This window comes from Citrus clementina, unplaced genomic scaffold (assembly GCF_000493195.1).
Source record: "Citrus clementina cultivar Clemenules unplaced genomic scaffold, Citrus_clementina_v1.0 scaffold_3, whole genome shotgun sequence".
Taxonomy (NCBI): domain Eukaryota; kingdom Viridiplantae; phylum Streptophyta; class Magnoliopsida; order Sapindales; family Rutaceae; genus Citrus; species Citrus x clementina.
Window position 1 is genome coordinate 6,222,274 of NW_006262339.1, and position 22,527 is coordinate 6,244,800.

The 22,527-nt window shown below is 37.3% G+C and overlaps 6 protein-coding genes across 7 annotated transcripts in view; 2 read left to right on the forward strand and 4 right to left on the reverse strand.

The window, feature by feature from the left end:
- Positions 1-818: 818 nt before the first annotated feature.
- Positions 819-4,337, forward strand: LOC18046930 (somatic embryogenesis receptor kinase 4). Its single transcript, XM_024187867.1, has 4 exons — positions 819-1,495; positions 2,092-2,352; positions 2,458-3,336; positions 3,429-4,337. The coding sequence occupies exons 1-4, from the start codon at positions 973-975 to the stop codon at positions 3,926-3,928; spliced, it is 2,163 nt and encodes a 720-aa protein (XP_024043635.1). The 5' UTR covers positions 819-972; the 3' UTR covers positions 3,929-4,337.
- Positions 4,338-4,424: 87 nt separating this feature from the next.
- Positions 4,425-7,378, reverse strand: LOC18046931 (putative transferase At4g12130, mitochondrial). 2 transcript variants are annotated; one of them, XM_024187869.1, is made up of 6 exons: positions 7,001-7,378; positions 6,260-6,918; positions 5,579-5,832; positions 5,370-5,468; positions 4,881-5,039; positions 4,425-4,793 (listed from the first exon to the last, which is right to left on the reverse strand). In XM_024187869.1, exons 2-6 carry the CDS (start codon positions 6,718-6,720, stop codon positions 4,549-4,551), a joined length of 1,218 nt encoding a protein of 405 aa, XP_024043637.1. In that variant the 5' UTR covers positions 6,721-6,918; positions 7,001-7,378; the 3' UTR covers positions 4,425-4,548. The 2 variants fall into 2 exon arrangements, with proteins under 2 accessions (XP_024043637.1, XP_024043636.1); XM_024187868.1 differs by having other exon boundaries at positions 6,260-7,378.
- Positions 7,379-9,753: 2,375 nt separating this feature from the next.
- LOC18046932 lies at positions 9,754-11,076 on the forward strand. Its single transcript, XM_006440347.2, has 2 exons — positions 9,754-10,135; positions 10,245-11,076. Exons 1-2 carry the CDS (start codon positions 10,076-10,078, stop codon positions 10,839-10,841), a joined length of 657 nt encoding a protein of 218 aa, XP_006440410.1. The 5' UTR covers positions 9,754-10,075; the 3' UTR covers positions 10,842-11,076.
- Positions 11,077-11,346: 270 nt separating this feature from the next.
- Positions 11,347-14,536, reverse strand: LOC18046933 (peptidyl-tRNA hydrolase ICT1, mitochondrial). Its single transcript, XM_006440348.2, has 7 exons — positions 13,998-14,536; positions 13,246-13,305; positions 13,066-13,148; positions 12,349-12,413; positions 12,228-12,261; positions 11,912-11,982; positions 11,347-11,701 (listed from the first exon to the last, which is right to left on the reverse strand). The coding sequence occupies exons 1-7, from the start codon at positions 14,311-14,313 to the stop codon at positions 11,608-11,610; spliced, it is 723 nt and encodes a 240-aa protein (XP_006440411.1). The 5' UTR covers positions 14,314-14,536; the 3' UTR covers positions 11,347-11,607.
- Positions 14,537-16,594: 2,058 nt separating this feature from the next.
- LOC112100351 (uncharacterized mitochondrial protein AtMg00310-like) lies at positions 16,595-17,155 on the reverse strand. The gene has a single exon (XM_024189569.1). The coding sequence runs from the start codon at positions 17,153-17,155 to the stop codon at positions 16,595-16,597; it is 561 nt and encodes a 186-aa protein (XP_024045337.1).
- Positions 17,156-20,179: 3,024 nt separating this feature from the next.
- The window catches only part of LOC18046934, a 2,629-nt gene continuing 281 nt past the window's right edge, over positions 20,180-22,527 (reverse strand). Inside the window, exons 2-7 of the mRNA XM_006440349.2 lie at positions 22,336-22,499; positions 22,042-22,211; positions 21,874-21,954; positions 21,650-21,725; positions 21,382-21,474; positions 20,180-20,657 (exon numbers count right to left, since the gene is read on the reverse strand). Of these exons, the coding sequence (XP_006440412.2) occupies positions 20,467-20,657; positions 21,382-21,474; positions 21,650-21,725; positions 21,874-21,954; positions 22,042-22,211; positions 22,336-22,499 (775 nt within the window). The 3' untranslated portion in view covers positions 20,180-20,466. The remainder of the gene's footprint in view (positions 20,658-21,381; positions 21,475-21,649; positions 21,726-21,873; positions 21,955-22,041; positions 22,212-22,335; positions 22,500-22,527) is intronic.

Sequence of the window (22,527 nt, forward strand, 5' to 3'; positions counted from 1 at the left end):
TAAATTAAGGAATCCTAGGTTAAGGGAATAGTAACAGTTTTGTCCTAATCAAGTTGGTTGTATCTGCTCTGGGTCCAACTCGAATAATCATTTGTGAAAAGCTAACACATGGAGGATTTGGCTTGTTGTATGTAACAACCAAGAAGAATATGTGAGCAGAGCATCGTTCATATAATGAAATAAAATTTTAGAGCCATTCTTAACTTCTCTGTTCTGTATATTTGTATTGATGTGCGTACAAATATATTCTTTTCTTTTCTTTTTTTATTGGGATTGTGTAGAAATTATATTCTGAAGACATTGTAAATAAGCTCGGATTTCAGCTATTGAGAAAGATAAGTCAAAACCCCATGTGGGGTGCCATGATTTGTGTGCCAATCAGCCAATTTAGGTTTCCTACCTATTGACTTCAAGAACTCGGGGGGAGAAAAGAATGTCAGTGACATATATTATTAATCCAGGATATTTAAATCTTCTTCTTGTTAATCTGCTAAACTAAAATAAACGTCAATGTTGGCAATCCAAATGAGTTATTGTTTTATATAAATTAATGTTTCAAAATTTGAAATATGGAATGTATCTTAGCATTACATTGCATCACCAATCTGTAAGTCACCATTGTAATTAGTTACATGTTATTTTTCATGATCAATCAAAGCAATAGGTCAAAATCAAGTAGGACCCTAGCATCACTAACGATCATATTGTTCTTTCCCCTGATCTACGGTCAAGATTGTTTGCAGTGGTTGTAGTGATGTAGTCATCAAAGGCAAGTGTCCCTTATTCTGAAACCTTATCTCCCTGCTAACATTAAACTCCAAATGTGAACGTGCTAGTCTCCAAAAGTCGTTATTGTGCTGACTTCCAACTTTGAGATACAGTAATATTACGTCTCTCTCACTCAGCTCTCATTGTCTCTCTGGCCACTCTGTCAATTCCATAAACACATTCTAAATCTACAGCAATAATTCAATGCTCAGAAACTCGCAGAACAAAGAAGTACAGATATGGCTTCCTCATTATAATACTCTTGAAACACAGCTTCACCAGAAAGCTAACAATAACATGGGTATCTCTCATGTTCTTATACCTCTACTTGTCTTGATCACATCTTCTCTTACAGGCCTTGTTTGCGGAAACACAGAGCTGAGAGCCCTTTTGGACCTAAAGGCTTCTCTAGACCCAGAAAACAAGCTCCTTCAATCATGGACAGAAAATGGTGACCCGTGCAGCGGTTCATTTGAGGGAATAGCATGCAACGAGCATCGGAAAGTGGCTAACATTTCGTTACAGGGCAAGGGTTTGACCGGCAAGTTGTCGCCTTCTTTGAGCGGTCTCAAGTGCCTGTCTGGTCTGTACTTGCACTATAACAGTTTGTCAGGAGAAATTCCGAAAGAGATCAGGAACCTGACTGAGTTGACAGATTTGTATTTAGATGTGAATAACTTATCTGGGAATATTCCTCCTGAGATCGGCAGCATGGCTTCTTTACAAGGTCAGTTGTTCATTTTGGGGAAAAAAGTTTCATAGTCCTGTTGTTCGTTTGCTTTTTCTCTCCTTTCTTAGGAGTTGCCATTCTGCATCAAGGTTAGTTTAAATGTGATTAAAGTTATTTATTTCTCTAGAGCTATGTAATTGATTGGTGTAGAGAAAACCGCACGGACTTTGCTACAATTTTTTTTTTCTTGTTTTCTTTAATCTTCTGTTTACGATTTGAGATAATATCTCTGGATCACATTAAAAGGGTTTCTATTTGAATTTCATCTTGCAAATTGATAATTTGGTGGTAAAATTCCTCAGTTCACTCCAATGGCCAATGCCAAAAGTACGAGGACCTCAGATTGAAGTAGTTTATTTCTTTATTTTCCATCATTTTCTTACTCCTTAGCATATAAATAGTGCAACACCGAGTAACGTGGTTTTTCTGGACATCATTGGTTTCAAGGCCTATTGAATTACTGATGGAAGGTTTCTATTTTTTGGACGAATGCGGTATTCATGGCAAAATAATTGTTTTCAAAGAATTTTCAAATAAGATCTTCGTCATAATATTCCAAATTCAGCTAAAAGTGATATTGCTCTGTTTTGTAGTCCTACAGCTATGTTGTAATCAGCTGACTGGAAATATACCTGCCCAAATAGGATCCTTGAAGAGCCTAAGTGTTCTTACATTGCAACATAACAGACTAAATGGTGGAATTCCTGACAGCCTAGGCAACTTGGGAAAGTTAAAAAGGCTTGATTTGAGTTTCAATTCCCTCTTTGGTACAATCCCTGAAAGCTTAGCTAATAATGCAGAATTGCTGTTTCTTGATGTCCAAAACAACACTCTTTCTGGGATTGTTCCTTCTGGTAAGTCTTTCTGTTACCCTCCTTACTCGTTTTTATCGTTTGTTTGAACTTTGTTCTCCTCTGCAATCAAGACTTATTTCAGCTTTTTGATGATTGGAAACGAAGCTTTGAAGAGATTGAATGGAGGATTCCAGTTTCAGAACAACCCAGGGTTATGTGGAGATGGAATTGCTTCATTGAGAGCATGCACTGTTTATGATAATACGCAAATCAACCCAGTTAAACCTTTCGGATCACACTCGAACGATACCACTCCCATTGACATCTCCGAGCCCTCAGGTTTCAAGGAACATTGCAACCAATCCCAGTGCTCAAACTCATCAAAATTCCCACAAATTGCCGTTCTTGCCGCAGTTACTTCAGTCACTGTCATTCTAGCAGGTACTGGAATCTTAATCTTTTTTCGCTACCGGCGGCGCAAGCAAAAGATTGGGAATACATCGGAGTCTTCAGATTGGCAGCTTAGCACTGACCTGACTCTGGCTAAGGACTTCAACAGAAATGGTGCCTCTCCTCTTGTGAGCCTCGAATATTGTCATGGATGGGATCCATTGGGCGATTATCTCAATGGCACAGGATTCTCCCGGGAACATCTAAACAGCTTTAGGTTAAACCTGGAAGAGGTTGAGTCAGCAACCCAGTGCTTTTCTGAGGTGAACTTGTTGGGAAAGGGCAACTTCTCGTCTGTCTACAAAGGAACTCTCAGAGACGGTTCTCTTGTAGCGATTAGAAGCATTAACGTCACCAGTTGTAAATCTGAGGAAGCTGAGTTTGTAAAGGGACTGTACCTATTAACCTCATTAAGACACGAAAACATCATCAGGTTACGAGGATTTTGTTGCTCAAGGGGCAGAGGTGAATGTTTTCTCATCTATGACTTTGCTCCCAAGGGAAAGCTCTCAAAATATCTTGATCAAGAAGAAGGAAGCAGTAATGTACTTGATTGGTCTACAAGGGTTTCCATCATCATTGGGATTGCAAAAGGTCAGTTTTGCTTTGGTATCACTCATCATTCTCATGATTTTTTTTTTTAACTCTCCTATATCTACTGATATTTGATGCTTCTACAAAACCAGGCATTGGATATTTGCATAGCAGCGAAGTGAACAAGCCTGCCATAGTTCACCGGAACTTATCTGTTGAGAAGGTTTTAATTGACCAGCAGTTCAACCCATTGATTGCAGACTGTGGCCTTCATAAGCTTCTTGCAGATGACATTGTATTTTCAGTTCTCAAAACGAGTGCTGCAATGGGATACTTGGCTCCAGAGTATGTCACCACTGGCCGTTTCTCTGAGAGGAGTGACGTATTTGCATTTGGAGTGATCATCCTCCAGATTCTCTCCGGTTCTCTGGTGCTCACAAGCTCAATGCGATTGGCAGCCGAATCTGCAACATTTGAAAATTTCATTGACAGGAATCTCAAGGGAAAGTTCTCCGAGTCCGAGGCTGCTAAGCTGGGGAAAATGGCACTCGTTTGCACCCACGAAGATCCTGAAAACAGACCTACCATGGAGGCAGTTATCGAGGAACTAACAGTTGCAGCCCCAGTGATGGCAACATTTCTGTTTTCATAATTTTGGAAATTGCTATTTATGAATCAAGAAGATGGTCCTTTGCCAGACAAGCTTCCCCCAACACCATTTTTAATGGTGCCCGGAATGGTACGAAGGCTTACCCTGAGAAATGAAACTTGTAAATTAGAGCTCCTGCATAGGAATTCTCGGCGGCGTCACCTTGTGAATTGTGATCTCATGTAATAACTTCGTTTTCTAGACTTCACATATTGTTCCCAGAGTCCAGGAGTTTCCACGTCTTTGTACGGTTTATACATCAAACTATTTAACAATGAACTTGCAATAATAACAGAAGCTTTTGCATAGTTGGGTTTTCAAAATTTATGTACATATTCTAAGTGCTTTTTGGCATTCCCTCGAATAGGCTCGACTGCAACCACAAGCAACGCATCACAGAAAATGGAATTTCCTTAAAGAAATCCATTAACTTTTGGATTGACAGTTACATGGTGGAATTATTGATTTATGGATAACTATCGATAATAGCACAACTCAATTTTCCTGAGATCTATCCTCATTTTATTTGCTCCTGAGGGGGAAAAAAAAATACATATGAGGCAAAAAAGTGCATAATTGATCTGGTTCCAACAGTAGCCCTTACCCTCTAGATATAAAACTCTCTAAGCAGCGACACTATGCTGTTGATTCTCTTGAAGCCACTCAGCAGGCCACCAGTTTGGTCTGATGGCCTCAACTCTAACATCTTCCTGCCCTTGAATGGTCAATGCACCTGATTCTTTTAAGACTTCCTCCAACCGCAGGACACCAAGGCCACGACAGCCTAGAGCAGTTGTCACCTTTCCAGCCTTTTTGCCAGATTCAGCGTCAATCACTTCTGAGCCAGGAGCAACTTTCTGCTCCAGTTCTGCAAAGAGAAAGAAATTGCTTGCAAGTTGCAACACATAAATATAAAAAAGAATAGTATACTGAAACCAAATGGAAAGAAAATTACCATTTCCTCTATTATCAAGAAACCTCAGTGGAAGCAAACGCTTTCGAATAACCCCACGATGGTGTGTGCGAGCTATTAACTCTTGACCGACATAACAACCTTTGTCAAAGCTTATTGCATTTAGACCAGCAAGATTGTATTCTAGTGGCATTGCCTCCCCTGATTAGGAAACAAGTTCAGATTGAAAGGTCAGACAAAACAAGTTAACTCTCGTAGAAAAAATGGACAATGTCATGATAGAAGTAAAAAAGTGATAAACAAGATTACTAAACGCGCCACAAGTTACCAAATCAAAACATGAGCAGGGTGTTCATTGTTTAATTTCCAAGAGAAATTGAAAGAAAATGAATTTAATCAGTGTCACAGCTGAAACTTAACAGTAGCTTTATGAAAAGATGGACAATTCAAACTTTAAACAGGACTAAACCTACCGCCCCTTTCTTTTTCCACACACCAAAACATAAAAGTATGCTATTAAGGAGGAAATACCTTTTGGTATTTCAGTTGAGCCTTCGGCAACTCCCTGCTCTAATCTGCATAAAAGATAATTCATCTCATCGGTTTCTTTGTCAGCCTCAACGAGAGGTGCTGCACAGACAAACGGGAAAAAAATGAAAAAGGAAAAGGCAACTCAATCAACAAGTAGGGGTAATAGAGCACTTTCAAGCTTTTGAAATAGGTCGGTGTTGACAACTCACGTATTCCACTAGATTTGAAGATTCCCCTAAATCCAAGACAATCCAATCGAGGATCCTTAAACCATTGCCATCCAACATCATTACCATGTGAAGCCGACATGCCAGCACGATCAACGCCAGTACCCCAGCCAACTGCGGCAGCCTCTGGTTCTTCCGCAGTAGAAGAGTTCTCAGATAGCTTTCCGCCAAAACGCTGCCAGCAAGAAAAGTCTTCCGCAACATTCTCAATCTCAACCTTAGATCTCAACCGGTATCTACAAAAATGAAATAACATGTTGAAACTCCAGGCAATCATACCAAAAGAGCCTACTGGCTATGTAAGGCAAAAAAAAGTGCTTAATGCATGTGACAGAAAACAGGGGAAAATTTTGAAACTGCAAAAATCTCACTTGCCCATAAATGTATTAGAGGCAATAATGGGAAACAAAATGCCCATAAAGCTTTAAAAATAACCATTTTGTACAAAAGCGCACTTGCAGATTAGTATTTGTCATTAATTCATCAAATCATATTATATGAAATTTCAATCCGCAAAGCATAAGCACGAGTTACACGTTTCAGAACTACAACAGAATGAGCTAAAATACAAAAGCAAGTTATATACTAATCAGCAGAAATACGTTGCCAAAAGTTGCAAATAAAGCAAATACAGAATTTTGAAGGAAACATAAAGGAGCTTACTTCTTAAAAGTGTGCAGTAACTCATCCAACACCGACCCATCAACGTCAGCAAACACCTCGACCGACCGATCATGAGAGCCTGAGCTAGGTCCAGACCCCGTCCGGTCCAGCTTCTCCTCGGGCGGAGGCGGGGCATACAAGAACAAGTCGTACAAAAACTTCCCCTGAGGAGTCAACAACGCCGCGTAAACCGGCGAAGCAGACTCGTAAGGCAAATTTGGCGTCGTCAACGTTGACGTTTTTTCTCTCTTACCCGCGGGTTCACCGAACTTGCGCACATCGTTGGTTAACAGACCCTGTAGGTATTTTATAGTGTCTGGACCGCTGAACCGGACCACGGACCGGGATTTTAGCTGCGAGGCCAATGGACCGGCATTACTTCGATCGTTTTGATTGTGCAGGGCACGAAAGATGGAGGGAATACTCTTCGGGGAGCGCAGAGAAGGTTTGATACGACGCATATTTTTATGTCGTTTTAGCAATGTTTTTGAGTTGTTTTGATTGTAGAGAGTTTGGAGAGGGGGTTTGAAATTGGAGGAGAAGTGTGGCGAGGGTTGATGACACGTGGATCCTGGAGGGTCCTGGAGTGTGACACCTGGATTTGATAGATCGCAAAATGTTTTCGCTTTTCGGTTTGTCTGAGATTGTTGTGTTTATGCCTAGTGTTTGACGAAATGCTTCAAAGAGATTTTATCGTTTAGTCAGTGGTGAAGAACGGTTTAGCTGACCAGCCGTTTATGCCTAGTGTTTGACGAAATGCTTCAAAGAGATTTTATCGTTTAGTCAGTGGTGAAGAACGGTTTAGCTGACCAGCCGATGCTTTAGCTCTCTAGCCCTTTTCTCGAAGGCTTAATTTATTATTAATAATAACTGGGTTGGGATTTCACAGACTTCAAGCTTTCTAATTTTGAAGTGTGCTCGAGGATCGTTCCCTGTGAAGAGTCCGTAAAAGGCCCGGCTTTAACATTGACTCGTTAAAGAACCGCCCCAGAATGTTTGCTGGAACAATCAGCCAAGGCTTGATATCTTTGAAAGGAAAATTAAGGTTGGCAAATGATAATATTTTCAGATTCAGACTTGTGAAAGAAAGCCGCAAGGGGCCAAAAACAACGTACGGACGGGACACTCATTTTTATTATTCGTCAAACCGTACTCTTTTTTAATTGAATTTTCCAAAGGCTAACGACAACGTGGAAAAATTAAATTTGACTTGATCATGCTTCTCGATAATCTTTGGTGAATTCGTGATCGATATAGGTGATCTCAGCATCTCAGCATATGCCATTGGGAGAAGACAAGGACGATTAAAATTCCATTGCCCAATTCGACAAATTTAATTGTGGGCATATAAATTCAAGGATTATGATTCTCTTTTTATATGATCTTCTTTTGAGTAAATTTTATTAATATAATTAGTGATTAATAAATTAAAATTAAAAAATAATTAAATTATAATCATATACTAATACTAAAACACAGGTAACACGAGATCCGTAAAAAATCAAAAGTGTTCTGATTAAATGAGTATTCTAATCCTAAATTCAGATATTGGTGTCAACAGTTTGACAACGATAACTTAGTAATGTAAGTTGTTCACAGTAAACCACTTCTAAGTATTCGGAGCATCAATATGAAATTTAAGCTCTCTGCAATGATTATGTTAACCCAAGTTGTTAATCTTTGTGCCAAATGCTTACCTAATTTTGGTTATTGGCTGGACACGCCACTGCTTGCATCATAAACCTGAGATAAGCACTAATTAAAGTTAATGCAATTTGCTGCCCAAGTTTGATGATGAAAGTCACAACTCACAACAAAGACTAATGGCATTGATTTAGAATTGTTTAATATTAATGTATACTAATTAAAATAACTGCTAAGCAATATGTCAAAATCCATTTTGATGTGATAGCTGATCGTTTTCACCGGCTTGGAGGCGCATCCGCTTAGAGCCTCAAAGAAAACCCCATTTTAGACAAAAGGAGGCCCATTTTGAATATCTTTTTTTTTTGAATAAATAAAAGGGAATATCTGATTAATTATGTATAGAGACAGAATTAAGTACTAGATTAACAAAGTTAATGATAATAATTTCTAAACAAATTGATAGCTGTTCCACATAGAAGCATGACGTATATTGCAACCAAATTTCACAAAATATTTAAAATATAATGTAATCCATCCCAAATTTATCAAGTATATTTGAGTTATTAGGTAATTCCCAATTGGATTAATTGAAAATTTCAATTTAATCGTAATGATATTAAATTGAAGTTTAGAAGATTATTAATAAATTTAAAATCAACTTCTTATTATATTTGATAACTCTTTGATTATGTTGATCAACACCTTCTTCCCTTAGTTCTAAGGTGGAGGATTTGAGTCTCTTCAATGACTACGTAAGTGATTTTTGTTGGGCTTCAGTTGAATACTCTACTTCAGGTTTATGTTGGAATTGATTGTACTATATACAATACTTAAAAAAAAAAAAACCAGAATCAAAAATATTTTTAAAATATAAAAAAAGCCAATTGGCTATGACAATTGTGGCCGTCATTTCCAGATGTCCACGTCGGCACAATACTTGGTCCATAGTTGACGTGGGTTAAAGAAACGACCAATGTGGGTGTTTTGATAGAGGTCGATTTCAATCTGTAAGCGACTTCTTTTCGTACTTTGCTTGCAGCAGAAGATCGATCGCCTTCACACGGATGATAACCCCCATTTTTTTTTTTCCTTTTATTATTTTACCAAAACACGTCCAATTTGTAACTATATTACATTTTAATAATTTCATCATAAGCAAATATGTCAATGGAGAAATGTGTGGATAGCTATTATTCGTGAACGGTCTTCGATTTATATGTTCGATACAGTGCTGAAGAGGCAGATGGTAAGTTGAGCCTAAATTCAACGTTCTTAAATGCTTGAAGAAAATTGGCAAAAAGATGTTGTAAGAAGCTACACCCACTAGCACTACTCTCCCCCACTCAACCAACTAAAGCCTAAAGATTGGAAGGAAAACAAGAAGCATTTTTGGTGACCGCATCCAGTTTACTGGGGATTCAATTTACATAACGGACCACATAGGCATTAACGAGGTAATTGTTACATTAATGAATTATGGAGCTGGACTCATGCTGTAAAAAGGCAAGTAATGGGAAGATAAATTAACTGAAAACAGCTGGTTATTTAAGACCTAGTTCTTGCTCAAACAAGTACCACACGATGGTACATGCGATTCTCCAATTCACATTCACTAATGTGGGAAAAGAATCTATACCCTTTCCCTTTTAATGCAAAAATGACTCTTTAAAATCAGCGCTGGCTCGGGTATTTTCTTTTTCTGATACATGATGAATTGGGTAAACAAGTAATAAAGCACGTTGAAAACGACCTAAATTTATATATATTTTTACTGTATTTTGTTGTAATTTAACCATTATTGTATTTTTCAGAGTACAGGCTGGGTATTTGTATTAAATGGAATTTAATACTACAGAATGTATAGCCAACCTCGCAATTTTAAAATGGCTTCCAAATGATAAAAACCAGACGGGTCTCAGAAAAACAAGTCTGAAAAACAAATCCATAGTAATCCGAATCCGCCCCCCCACGTCGGATTTGAGCTGTGCAATGTCAACGGTCCACCAAAGCACTTTCTAGGACCCTTTCTGTCTTGAATAAGAAGCCAACACGAACAGCTCTTTCAAAATGCAATCCATTTTTCGCTTTTGGCTTGGCAACTAAGCAAAGCACAACTTCGAAACGAAGCACAAAGGAGAAGAAAATTACCCGCTTAGAAGAAGAAATATCATGAAGCTCGTTTGGTCTCCAGAGACAGCATCAAAAGCCTACATCGATACCGTTAAATCTGTAAGCAATTAATTGATAATCCAAGTGAAAAAGAAAAAAAAGGTTTTCATTTTCTTTGATAACCAACCCAGTTGTTAATTATTTGGTTTCTGGTTAATTTCGTCTGCAGTGCGAACTTTCTCATGAATCCGGGGTGGCGGAGCTGGTGTCAGCCATGGCAGCGGGCTGGGATGCCAGATTGATAGTGGAAACATGGTCACACGGGGGAGCCACAGCAACAAGCGTAGGCCTGGCTGTTGCAAGCCGACACACAGGTGGGAGACACGTGTGTTTAGTTCCCGATGAACGGTCAAGATCAGAGTACGTACATGCCCTCGGAGAGGCAGGTTTCTCACCACAAGTGATTACAGGTGAGGCTGATGATGAGGAGTTGATGGATGGGTTAGTTGATATAGATTTCTTGGTGGTGGATAGCCGCCGAAAGGACTTTGCCAGGGTGTTGAGGCTGGCCAACTTGAGCAGCAGAGGAGCAGTTTTGGTGTGCAAGAATGCTTACTCAAGAAATGATTCCACTTTCAGATGGAAGAATGTTCTTGATGGGAGGTCACGGCGGCTTGTTCGCTCCGTGTATCTTCCGGTGGGTAAAGGACTTGATATTGCACACGTCGCTACCAGTGGTGCTGTTTCCAGCTCAGCCAAGGGTGGGAGCCGGTGGATCAAGCATCTTGATCGACAATCTGGTGAAGAGCATGTCATCAGAAAGTAGGTTTTCTTATTTATTACTAATAGATAATTCTTGGGGGAGCTGCCGGAGCTTTAAACCTTTTTTATTCATTCATTCGTCATCATATATACATACGCAACGTGGTAAATATAATAATATCATGTGCGGATGGTGGATGGATGAGAAACAATACTCATTGAGTTAAGAGTTATCATGTTAGGTTATGTATATTTATCTATTTGTTCATATATGTTATTTTTTAAGCCTTTCTTTTTTCCTCTGACTGAATCATTACTTGTGAATACATTTCCTCATAAAAACAACTAGAAAACATTCAATTGATTTTTCTTTTTTTTCCCCCTTTTTAATTTGTTAATTACCTGATTGTCTATTCAAATTCGATTTACACAAGCTCTCTACTGGCCCTTCTTTATTTCCCGTTCATGAAACTTACTTAACACGTAACTCAAGACAAACACAGAAATAACGAGTATAGGCTGTACAAAATTATAAAATAAAATAAAATTGCCATCTAGTACAAGAGATATTGTATCTACTACGGAAGCTCTTTTAGTCTCTATGATATATTCCAATGTTCACTGTGTGTTCTACAAGGACCCTGATTTATAGTCTATACTGGAATGGCCATCTTAATTCTTACATCAAATAATAAATTTTGAAATTTCATCAAAGAATGCAGCCGAAAGCACATTTGATTGCTTTCCGGCAGTCCCTACCCTCCAGTGTCTCCGAATTGCAAGGGACGGCAGGAAACTACAAATTTGATCAATAAACTATGCAATAACGATCATTTGTCCCAACTGTCTCGACTTCTTCTAAATGCCTTCTTCTCGGAAACAGCCTTTTTACTTTTCAGGCGTTTCTGTTCCCCAATTGCAGCCCTTCAAAATACCAAAAACAATTATAAGAGTTAATTTAAAGCCTGTCAGAATCCATGAACCCTAACTTACAGGGTACAAAGTCGAAAAGCATGTGCAAATTTAAAATATAACCTGCAAACTATACAAAAACAATAATATAGATGTGGAGCAGCAGGCAGCAATGCTGAAAGAAAAATTCAATGAGAAAACATGGGTTGATTGAGCTCTTACAACTTAGTCATTTTCTTCTTCTTCTCTTCTGAAGGAGGTGGGGGAACATAAGAGGCAGCATCAATGATAGCCTGTTTTTTTGTTTAGTCCATCAAAAAAGAGGGGAAAAAAAAAACTAATTTTAAAAATATGATAGCAAATCCCTTCATGTCAACTTAGTTGTAATGACCGTACAACCAATCTGTCATTGAAGCACATACCAATCAATCTAGCTCTTTCAGGCAGTTTATACATCTTAAATTACAAATTCGGTACAGCCAGTTATAATTACACGATGAAAAAGTGACACAGCAAGCACAGAAAAGCAAACAGGTACCTGTAGTTTCCCCAATGCATCTTCAATATTACCCCTGAAGAAATATGGTGTATTAACAATTTGCTTTGGCAGCACATAAGCAAAATGCAGACAAAAAGGAGAAGACGGGGCGAGAGTTTACTTCTGCGTCCTAGTTTTTGTAGAAGAAATCACGATTTCACCATCTTTGTTGATCCGATTCTTCTCCTGTTGATATAGAAAGCAATTGTCAAATTCTTGAGGAAAATCAAGCAGATCAGACCATGAACAGATCTAGACAAGCAACGGCATACATAAGGCTCAAAATATATAAGATGCAGTCGTCATGCTTAGCAGATGCCTGCCCTCTCATGTACACATTCACACATGGAAGAGGACTAGGGGTAACAATGCTGGTTATCATGATGCAGGGACAAGACATGAAGGCCACCTCAGCTGGGTAAAATGTTATTATAGGAGAGTTAACATTTATTTGATCAAATATATATTTAGAATTTGCATTTACCCAATGGAAAGCAATTTTGTGATTTTAAATAGCAAAGAGCACCACACCAGTCCTCTTGTTTGACAAGGTTAAAGTTAAATTTATGGGTTAGGAAGAGGGAAAATTGACAACTATCTGTCAGTTCGGGGTTGGAAAAATTAGCAATTGGTAATCTTAACCTATACTGGTTCTATTTCTATCTTAATAATAATATTAACAATGTCCTAAATACACCTTAGGATGAATATTTCCTACCAGACAATCCCACTGTATCCTACTAGAGCACAAACTTGACAACCTTGCCTCGGTTTTATAAAATAAATTTGCTATGAAACAAATCCTTCTATGCATACAGTATAAATGAACGTAACGTACCATTTGCATAATCCTCTGCCTGACTCTGTCACTAAGCCAATATGCATTTTGAACATTGAAACGCATGTCCACCTTAGTGTTCACTGTAAAATTAAATAAAAGAAACCTCAGTAGAAGTCGCAAGGGCAGATTTGTAGGGGATGCAGAATAGAGGTGAAAATGAAAAAGTGAACAGCATACCTTTGTTCACATTCTGACCCCCAGGGCCACCACTTCTTGCAAAACTAACAGTGACATGGTCTGTAACATGTTAACATAGATCATGCTGACAGAAACCAAATTGAAGAAAGATACCTCATATTGAAATTAAGAATTAGTTCCAATATAAATTGCAAGAAGACAACAGATAACTAAAATTTACCACCAGAAACATTATGTTACTGTAAAATAAAAAAATTGATCTTCTACACTATTTTAAAAGTTTTTAAGCTGTGTCAAGGGGGTTCTATATTCTTGTGTAAGCCTCAATGGCACGATAGCAGATGGCAAGAGTTTGTAAAGATGAGATTGCATGATCATAGTTCCTACACGACAAGAGAAACAACAGAAGCTGTAATCAAAGCTCCACAAGTTCCACAAAAACATAATCGATTTCCTTAACATCGACAACAATCACACTGCCAAAGTCTTCACTCTCCGAGCAATCTTCTCTAACTAATTGCAGAAAGCAGTGGCATCCAACTGAACACATTAGAGGAATAAGGAAATAATCGTCTGGAAGAAATGACGTTCATGAATAGATGATAACCTCAGCTTGATCATATTAACCTAAATGAAAAAGAAAAGCTTGCTTAATTGGTTCACTTTGAATTAAATTGTCCCTTCGCGTCAATAAGTCACATAGGAATCAACTACGTTGGACTAACTGACTTGTTCTAGTTTAAAAAATCCTCTTATCAATGTAAAGGCAGGCATAAGCAACTTGGAAGTACCTAGAGTGATTTTGGGGATGGGCTCATTGCCGGCGGAGCTCGCCCGCTCTTCGGCTTCCCGTAAAAGCTGCTTAACTTGGGAGAAACGAGCAGATACCTTGTCGTCGGAGCCGGAGTCGGAAGCCGCGTAGCGAGTGCCGCCGAAGTTAATTCCACGGTGCTGTGTGAATCGGAGGGTCGTACTCCCACGAAAGCCAGGCAGCCTTGTTTGGATTGATGATAACGAAAGGGAAGAGCAAGAGGACGATAGTGGTCGATGATGCAGCATCAGAATTTCGTTGCGGATCATGTTTGCTGTGGTTCTAATTGCCGCCATTTTTCACCTTTTTAATTTTTATTCGAGTGAAAATGAAATGAAAACCCTAGTTAAATAAATCACAGCCAGAAGGGCAATCGGTGGTTCCCGCTGATTTGATGAATTTATCGAATCGGCGGTTGAACATACGTGTCGTGTCATTCATTCTTATGATTTAATAACTGGTCTGAAACACCACTGACCTTTGGCTTAGTGAAAAGGTTTTTGAGTGCGAGCGCTCAGGTTTTTATAAAAGTATTCTCTCAATATAAATTGTATATGGCTCCTAATTATATAATCTATTTATAATCATTAAAAATTAATGTAGATAAAGTCTCAATTGTATAATCAGACTGAATGTAAATATCAAAGATGAATATACATGAGGTCCCAATTGTATATTTAGGTAATACTCTAATCTCTCGAATATTAGAGTGAGTTTAAAAAATTCAAGTAATGTACACGAGGAAATTTGGGCAATAGATATGAGTTCCCAATTGTATTTGAAAAATCTAATTATAAATACTAAAGATCAATGTACGAGTTCCCAAGGTCCAAATTAAAAATTTTGATAGTAAATACCAAAGATCAATGTATATAAGGTTTCAATAAATAATCTAATTGTAAATATCAATATTTAAGCAGTACTTCAAAAGATTAATGTATTAAGGTTGTATTAAGATCAATGTACAAAAGATATTGTAAGATCAATACGTTAAGATTGTATTAAGATTAGTGTACACGAGATGTTGTATTAAGATTAATGTGCATGAGGTTCCTCCCAATTGTATGAGTCCTGTATATCAATATTTTTTTTAAAAAAAAAAACTTCTCTTGAACAGAAAACCCAATAAACACATATTTATATTAGTTAATATTATGAACTCACTCTTAATCCTCTCAATAGCAGCCGCCTGACAGTTGCACCGGCTTTTAACTGGATAATTATATGATCCTTTACTAAATTAGAATGGAAATAAGTTAGAAAAATAATGAAGAATGTAAATTAGAATAAATCATTTACTTTTTTTTTTTTAAAAGGAAGTAAACCTATCCATTGATTAACATGAAATCCGGTACAAGATATCTACTAGAAATTCATCCAGCCACATTACAGATTCTTTCTTTTGCAATGCCAACTTAGCTAAAGAGTGAGATATGCCATTACATAATCTAGGAGTGTGCTGAGCTTTGAAATTTTGGAAATTATTCTTTTTTTCCAGAATTTCAAGGATCACCCAAACAATTTCTGACATGCTGCTAATTCTGTTATTTACAAGCTCAACTAATTCATGGGAATCCGATTCTATCAGTACAGATTTTCCTCCAACTCTAGCAGCAACCTGCATTCCCCATTCCATGGCTGCTGCTTCTACCATTGATACACTTCTGAAAAATCTACTTGTCTTTATAGCAGCCGCTATGCAGTTGCTCTTCCAGTCTCTAACCATTACCCCCAAGCCAGCTACCTGTCTTTTTTCATCCACTGCTGCATCAACATTAACTTTCAGCCAGCCTTTTAGGGGAGGACACCATTGGTTTGCCTTATCATCCTCTTTCCTTGCTTGGAAGTTCTCGAGAGGTTTTCTGGAGTTTCTGAAAGCTTCCACTATTGACTCAGCCCTTGCCACCAGACTTATTGGATCATCTTTTCTCCCCTCAAATAACCACTTGTTTCTTGCAGTCCAGATTATCCATAGAAGTGCTGCAACAGTCTCCATCTTGCTAATATGTTGCTTTTTGGTCAGACCTTGGAACATCCCGCTTATATCATGAGATTTGCTCTTTACCAGCATCTCTGGGAATTGAGAGCTTCTCCAGAATTTCTTAGCCATTTTACAATCTAGCAGAGCATGAGATATAGTTTCCACATTGCTGCTACAAATTTGACATATTAGCTCCTGCATTACTCTCCTCTTCCAAAGATTTTCCGATGTAGGGAGTATGTTATTGATAGCTCGCCATAAGAAAATCTTTATCTTCTCAAGCACGACCAGCTTCCAAAGGGCACCCCAAAGGTCTGAATTCTGAGATGAGCAGCAAGGTTGATCTGGAAATTTTAATCTCATCGCCACTTGGTATCCACTTTTCACTAAATACTTCCCTCTTCTGTCTTAATGTCAAATGAGTTGGTCCTCTTTTGGTCTCTTAGGGAGGGGAATTTTTAGATGGCTTCCGCATCCTCCCTTGTGAAGGAGTCATGGATCAGCCTCTCCTTTCATCTTTGCTGACCATCAATCAACTCTGCCACTGTAAAGTCTACCCTTATTGCTGGAGCTAAGACATGCTTGAAAGTTGAAAGTCAGGGCAGCCAATTGCTGGAATACACCTTAACTTTTTGGCCATTCCCAACTTTCCATCTAGCTCCATTTTGAATCACTTGCCTCCCCCACATGATGCTCCTCCAAATAAATGAAGGCTTTGACCCCAGCCCCGCCTCCATGAAGTCCACATGCTTGAAGTATCTCGCTTTCATGACTCTAGATACCAGGGAGTTTGGGTTATGGATGATTCTCCACCCTTGCTTGGCCACAAGAGCTTGGTTGAAACTTGATAGGTCTCGGAACCCCATGCCTCCCCTTATCTTTGCTTTGCTCAGCTTCTCCCAGCTCCTCCAGTGAATGCCCTTCTTTTTTCCATCTGTTCCCCACCAAAACTTAGCCACTTCCTTTTGGATCTCCTCACACAGCCCCAACAGAATTTTGAACACACTCATAGCAAATGTTGGGACTGCTTGTGCAACAACCTTAATGAGCACCTCTTTGCCTCCACTCGAGAAAAACTTGTGCTGCCAGCCTTGAATTTTATTTAACACTCTGAGCTTTACATCATTGAAAAAGCTTTTAGATTTCCTTCCTATCATAGACGGCAAGCCTAGATATTTTTCATGGCGAGAAACCACCTGCAGCTGAAAAATATCCTTTATAGCAGTAGCTATAAAATAAATCATTTACTTTAAACAATAGGAATTGGAATCGAAATGAGTTACATTATCATTAATGTGTTTATTTTATCTTGGAATTAAAACCGCAATGAGTTCGATTGCAACAAGTTACTAAAAGATACTTAATGAACAATTATCATAATTATTATTTTATATTTTAATTATAGTGATTATTTATCCAAAGGTTAGTATTATTAATAATTATTGTTAATAATATACTAATATATTAATTAGTTGTAAAAAAATTTATTAATTAATTGTCAATAATATATTAAAATATCAATTAATAATATTAATATTAATATTAATTAATCAATTATAATAATATATTATTTAATTAACTATAATAATTAATAACAATATCGTATTAATTCATTATAACTAATGGATAAAATGAATATTTTTATTTTTGTGAAGGTACCATAGTCACTCTTATAAGTAAAAGGCTCATTCGCATCTTTCTCTTAAAAATCAATCTCCTATCCCGCATTCTCAATTGGGTTGACTCCACCATTCCAATTCTTACTTTTATTTTATAAGATAACTACTATTAATGATTTTAATTTTATAAGATAACTACTATTAATGATTTTGATTTTCTAATTCAAAAAGCAAATACACTATTAAATTAATGAAAGAAAGTAGACGTACCATTAATTTAATCTGAGCCGACGTCGTCGGTTTTCTATTGAAGATTTGTACATAACTATCATCAATTTGCCAATTATTATTTTCTCCCTGTTTCTTACAGAAATAGATTCATCATCGCATACTTAACGAAAAATTGTTGAATATTTAGGGCCCGTTTGGTATTGTTTTTGGGTTAGTGTTTTCATTTTCATTTTCGGAGTACTGATGTAATACATGTTTGGTGGGCTGAATCTAAAAACAAATTACAAAATAAGAAATCCAAATCTACTTTTTATAACTAGCAAAGCAAAAACATGTTTAACATGTTCTCTACTTATTACAAAGCCAAACTCAAAAACAAATCAAAAAACAAAAGCCAACAAAAAATTTCGTTCACGAATTTCCTAATCTACTCACAACGAAGCTGACTCACGGTGCTCTCTCTACCTCTTTTCTTGATCTGCTCACAACGAAACTCTCCCTCTCCCTCTCCTTATCTTCGCCGATCTACACACAACAGCAAGCTTTCTGTCCTTTTCTCTCCAGATCTGCTCTCTCTCTATGTGCCCATCTCGGTTGATGCACTTCATCTCCGGTGCCGTTGCTGCTTCATCTCGATCGACGTCGCTGCTGCTTCATCTCCGTCGCCGCTAGTGCGCCATCTCGCCGCAACCACTGCTGCTCCATCCAACTACCTCGACTGCTTTTGCCCTCTCGGCCCCATCTTTGTTATGTGAGTTGCTGATATTTTTCTTTTTTAAGGCTTGCATACAATCAAATTTGCTATCCATTGGGTTTTAATTTGCTTGGGAAAATGGTGAATGTTGAGAATCTTTGTGTTTGCTAGTAATTTTTTGTATCATTCCCCTTCTTTCTTATATTTAATAATTATTTTCTATTTGGGAAATATGATTTTGTTGGCATGAGATTGATTAAGTTGGTGTTAGTATAAGAACATTGTCCAGTTTAATTGGATGTTGGCAAACTGCTACCGTGAATTATATTCGATGGGTAGTTATTTTTTAAAATGTGAATTAATTTTTTTTAAATGTGGTTTGTTGTTTTGTTGCCGATACACCTGTTCCGTTTGTTCTGTCACTCCATAAATATCATTTTGACATGAATTTGTGTTATTAAAAAAAGAAAATGATTTAGGTGTGTTAGCTTTTTTTCTCAGCCAAGTTGGAAAGATCAATATGTTGGCCTGAGAATTGCCATCAGAAATCATAAGGGAGAATTTGCAGCTGCTGCTGTAAAGAAATCCAGTTTTAATGGCAATGTAGCAATCTGCAGAAGCTGAGACAGTTAATTGGGGTCTGGAAATTGCAAAAAATGCAGCATGTACACACGTAATGCATAATGTCTACCATGTAATTTTTTATAATTATTTTGTTTAAATTATGTGTTGTAATATATATCTTAATTATAATGTAAAAACAATGACAATGTAATTTTTTTTTATTAATGCTAAAACTAAAATTTATCATCATGTAATTTTTTATAATAATTTTGTTTAAATTATTATGGTATATTTGTGTATGTATTAGTTAAACAATTATTTTGTAACAATAAACATGACTTAAATGCTTAGTCGAAATTATTTTTGATTTATCTCCGGCAAGTGTCGCAGCGATGAATGCTACAAGAGATGGAATTGCAGCTTTTATGTGGCATGATTACATACGTAATGTATAATGTGTATCATGTAGTTTTTTTATAATTATTTTGTTTAAATCATGTGTTGTAAGATCTTAATTATATAGTGTAAAAACAATGACAATGTCAAACTTCTTTTTAATTAATGTTAATTCTTAATCTTTATTATCATGTAATTTTTTATATTAAATTTGGTTAAATTATTTTATGACTATAAATATAATGTAAATGATTAGTAAAAACTGTTTTTAAAAAAAACATTACCAAACGCATATTCTCTGTTTTTATCATTTTCAACTGTGTCTACCAAACGCATATTATTGTTTTCAGTTTTAAAATATAGGATACAAAAAATGATACCAGACACATATTTAAATTCGAAATACAGTAACTACAAAACACCATTTTCATTTTCATTTTTATTCTCAGAAAATACAGATTCAAAAACAATACCAAACAGGGCCTTAGCTTCTGATAACGTTTTGCGAATTATCTGGCAGCAACAAATACGCACCACCGCAACGTTATGTATGGTCCACTGAAAACAACATCATATTATCTCAAGACTAGGGAGCTTGAATCAAGAACCATAGGACCGCCACTCTTCCCAGCCACTACTAGTTTAGATATAAGATACAGCACGCAGGAAACTAAGGACTTAAAAAGAAGACACTCAATGCCATTTAATAAAATATACAGAGTACCATTGAGATATTATTGACCATATGGTTCAAAAGTAACCCAATGGGTTCATACACGATGATAGTTACAACTGCCTCAACAATCGCGGTGGCCATAAAATTGACCCAAAAGGCAAGTCGGCTATAATCAGTTTAGATTCAGACGTAGCATAATTAGAGGAACTAATAAAGAAAGGCTGCTACTAATCTCAAGCAAACAGAAGAGAGAACAAATGATCCACCATTCCTTCCAACTTATTCAACTTATTCTCCTAATCTCCGCCGTGTTGTCCTCTCCTTGACATTGGATGCATTTTTCATCCGCCCCGCATGATGTTTCTGTGAAGATCCAGATCCATCCAATGCCACTCTCCCTGAGTTCTGTGATTGCTCCACTGAAGGAAGTGCCCAACCTCCACGACCTGCCTGATGATTCTGTCCACCACTAACGGATCCTGAGATCCCAAAAAAAAATTATCAACTTACATATCCCAGATCAAGCCCCAATATATACTATTGGCTTGCCATAAAGAATTGCTGAATGCATCAAATGTTACTTCACATATTACATTATCCAAACTATATTAAAAGCACTAACGAATCCCTAGACGAACAAATGAATATTTTTATGAGACAAATAAAATGACCAACCTTAAAAAAAAAAGCTAAGTCAGAACTCAACCTCCCACATTCATAGGTTAAATCCAAGTGTTTCAACCTAAATTTTCTAGTCCTGCATAACATGACATGTATTCATCACATGGAGATTTTGCCATCAGAAATGTCCGTATCAACAAAATTTTCACTTCAACTGAGAAAAGCAACCCAAGGATTGCCAAATGCAAGTACCATAATTGCAAAGCTATATTCATATCAAGGACTTAGAACTACATTCACAAGAAATAACTGGATCACAAAATGCAATCGCATTTCCAGATCATTTCCTAGAATAGCTATCACCATTCAATCATTTAAGGTGACTCACGATTTATTATAAACACATTTACTTGTTATCTCATTGAAAACAAGCACACTAAATATTTCAACAATCACAGAGAACACTTGCATATTTCTCATGAAGAATCACACTCTAATTCCAAGACAACCCAAAAGATCTCTCATATGGCCAACAGTAGCCGACAAAATTAAAATAGCGTATTCTAGGCCACAAAAACGTACCCATTTCATTATGGCCAATAAAACTACCAGTCCAACCAGGCAGGACCTTTCTGGCATTTCCATTCCAAGCTTCTTCAAAACCATCAAGCTCATCTGCAGGTTCAACCATTAAAATCTTATTTAGTCAATGATGTTAAAAATCCAAAAATACAAGCGGACGGCCAACCAGAGCATAAATAAGCATATCAGATATCCACTGCTGCAGATAAGGTCTACACCCGCAAATTGCAACACAGGAAATACAAACCATAAATATAATCGTACATACCTTCATCTAGATTGTGCAAAGTCTGCATTGTATCCACCTTACCATCAGAATTTAGGTTCCTTGCAACAGAATGGCCCTATGAAATATATTTCCAGAATAGAATCAATAATCATACATCATGCATAAATTGAACACAAAATAGCTCAAATTACCCATAAATACAACAGCAAGAACCCAAAACAGGACCACTGAAAAGACTATCCAAAACATTATCCAACATATACCTTGTTGTGGAGCCCCCTTGAAACTCGGTGTGATGCTTGCCTTGTAGAAGTATCAGCTTCTTTGCTTTCTTCAAAAGTTACCTGTTACACACATCATCAAATTTTTTTAATTAAAAAAGAATTGACAGAAAGTAATCCACTTCATCATCATCCTTTAAGGTAACTTACACCATCACTTCCCGTCCTCCTTGTCTTTGAGGAAGTATAATAAGCACCATTAGCACCACCGTAACTGACAGTAGAGCTAGAAAAGGTGTAACTGTGAGTTTGGGGTTGATGCTGTGCAACATTGTATCGGCTATAGTCATTCCTGTGTTGTAGATGTTTGTTCTTCCTCTCTGGAGAAAAAGGAAAAAAGATATTATCCCTCCAGACTGAAAACAATAATCAGTGCACCCCTTAAATTTTTTTTTTTTTTTTTAAAAAAAAAGCCATAACGCCAAAACAAAGGACACACTTCACCTTCAGCCTCATCCTCAGGACGCTCAACAACAGGCCCGTTGCTAGACCTACCATGCTTCCTAGAATTATCATTTTTCTCTTCAGCTGCTTGTTCTTTTTCATCATCCGAGTTCAATTCTTCAATAATTGGCCCCCTTGACCTTTTAGGCTGCGGGGAAGTACACCTGCGTCCAGGAATGGGGGCTCAGCCGT

What these genes read in the sequence shown, in the direction of transcription:
- LOC18046933 (XM_006440348.2), bottom strand. Translation starts at nt 14,313, where the DNA reads ATGGCGGCAATTAGAACCACAGCAAACATGATCCGCAACGAAATTCTG. An exon ending in GGGTCAGAATGTGAACAAAG is followed by an intron (nt 13,149 to 13,245) that starts GTATGCTGTTCA and finishes TTAATTTTACAG; the next exon opens with TGAACACTAAGGTGGACATG. An exon ending in GGCAGAGGATTATGCAAATG is followed by an intron (nt 12,414 to 13,065) that starts GTACGTTACGTT and finishes CTATATCAACAG; the next exon opens with GAGAAGAATCGGATCAACAA.
- LOC112100351 (XM_024189569.1), bottom strand. Translation starts at nt 17,155, where the DNA reads ATGATAGGAAGGAAATCTAAAAGCTTTTTCAATGATGTAAAGCTCAGA.
- LOC18046930 (XM_024187867.1), top strand. Translation starts at nt 973, where the DNA reads ATGCTCAGAAACTCGCAGAACAAAGAAGTACAGATATGGCTTCCTCAT. An exon ending in CAGCATGGCTTCTTTACAAG is followed by an intron (nt 1,496 to 2,091) that starts GTCAGTTGTTCA and finishes TCTGTTTTGTAG; the next exon opens with TCCTACAGCTATGTTGTAAT. An exon ending in TTCTGGGATTGTTCCTTCTG is followed by an intron (nt 2,353 to 2,457) that starts GTAAGTCTTTCT and finishes TTGGAAACGAAG; the next exon opens with CTTTGAAGAGATTGAATGGA.
- LOC18046932 (XM_006440347.2), top strand. Translation starts at nt 10,076, where the DNA reads ATGAAGCTCGTTTGGTCTCCAGAGACAGCATCAAAAGCCTACATCGAT. An exon ending in ACATCGATACCGTTAAATCT is followed by an intron (nt 10,136 to 10,244) that starts GTAAGCAATTAA and finishes TTTCGTCTGCAG; the next exon opens with TGCGAACTTTCTCATGAATC.
- LOC18046931 (XM_024187869.1), bottom strand. Translation starts at nt 6,720, where the DNA reads ATGCGTCGTATCAAACCTTCTCTGCGCTCCCCGAAGAGTATTCCCTCC. An exon ending in TTACTGCACACTTTTAAGAA is followed by an intron (nt 5,833 to 6,259) that starts GTAAGCTCCTTT and finishes TCATTTTTGTAG; the next exon opens with ATACCGGTTGAGATCTAAGG. An exon ending in CTCAACTGAAATACCAAAAG is followed by an intron (nt 5,040 to 5,369) that starts GTATTTCCTCCT and finishes TTTCCTAATCAG; the next exon opens with GGGAGGCAATGCCACTAGAA.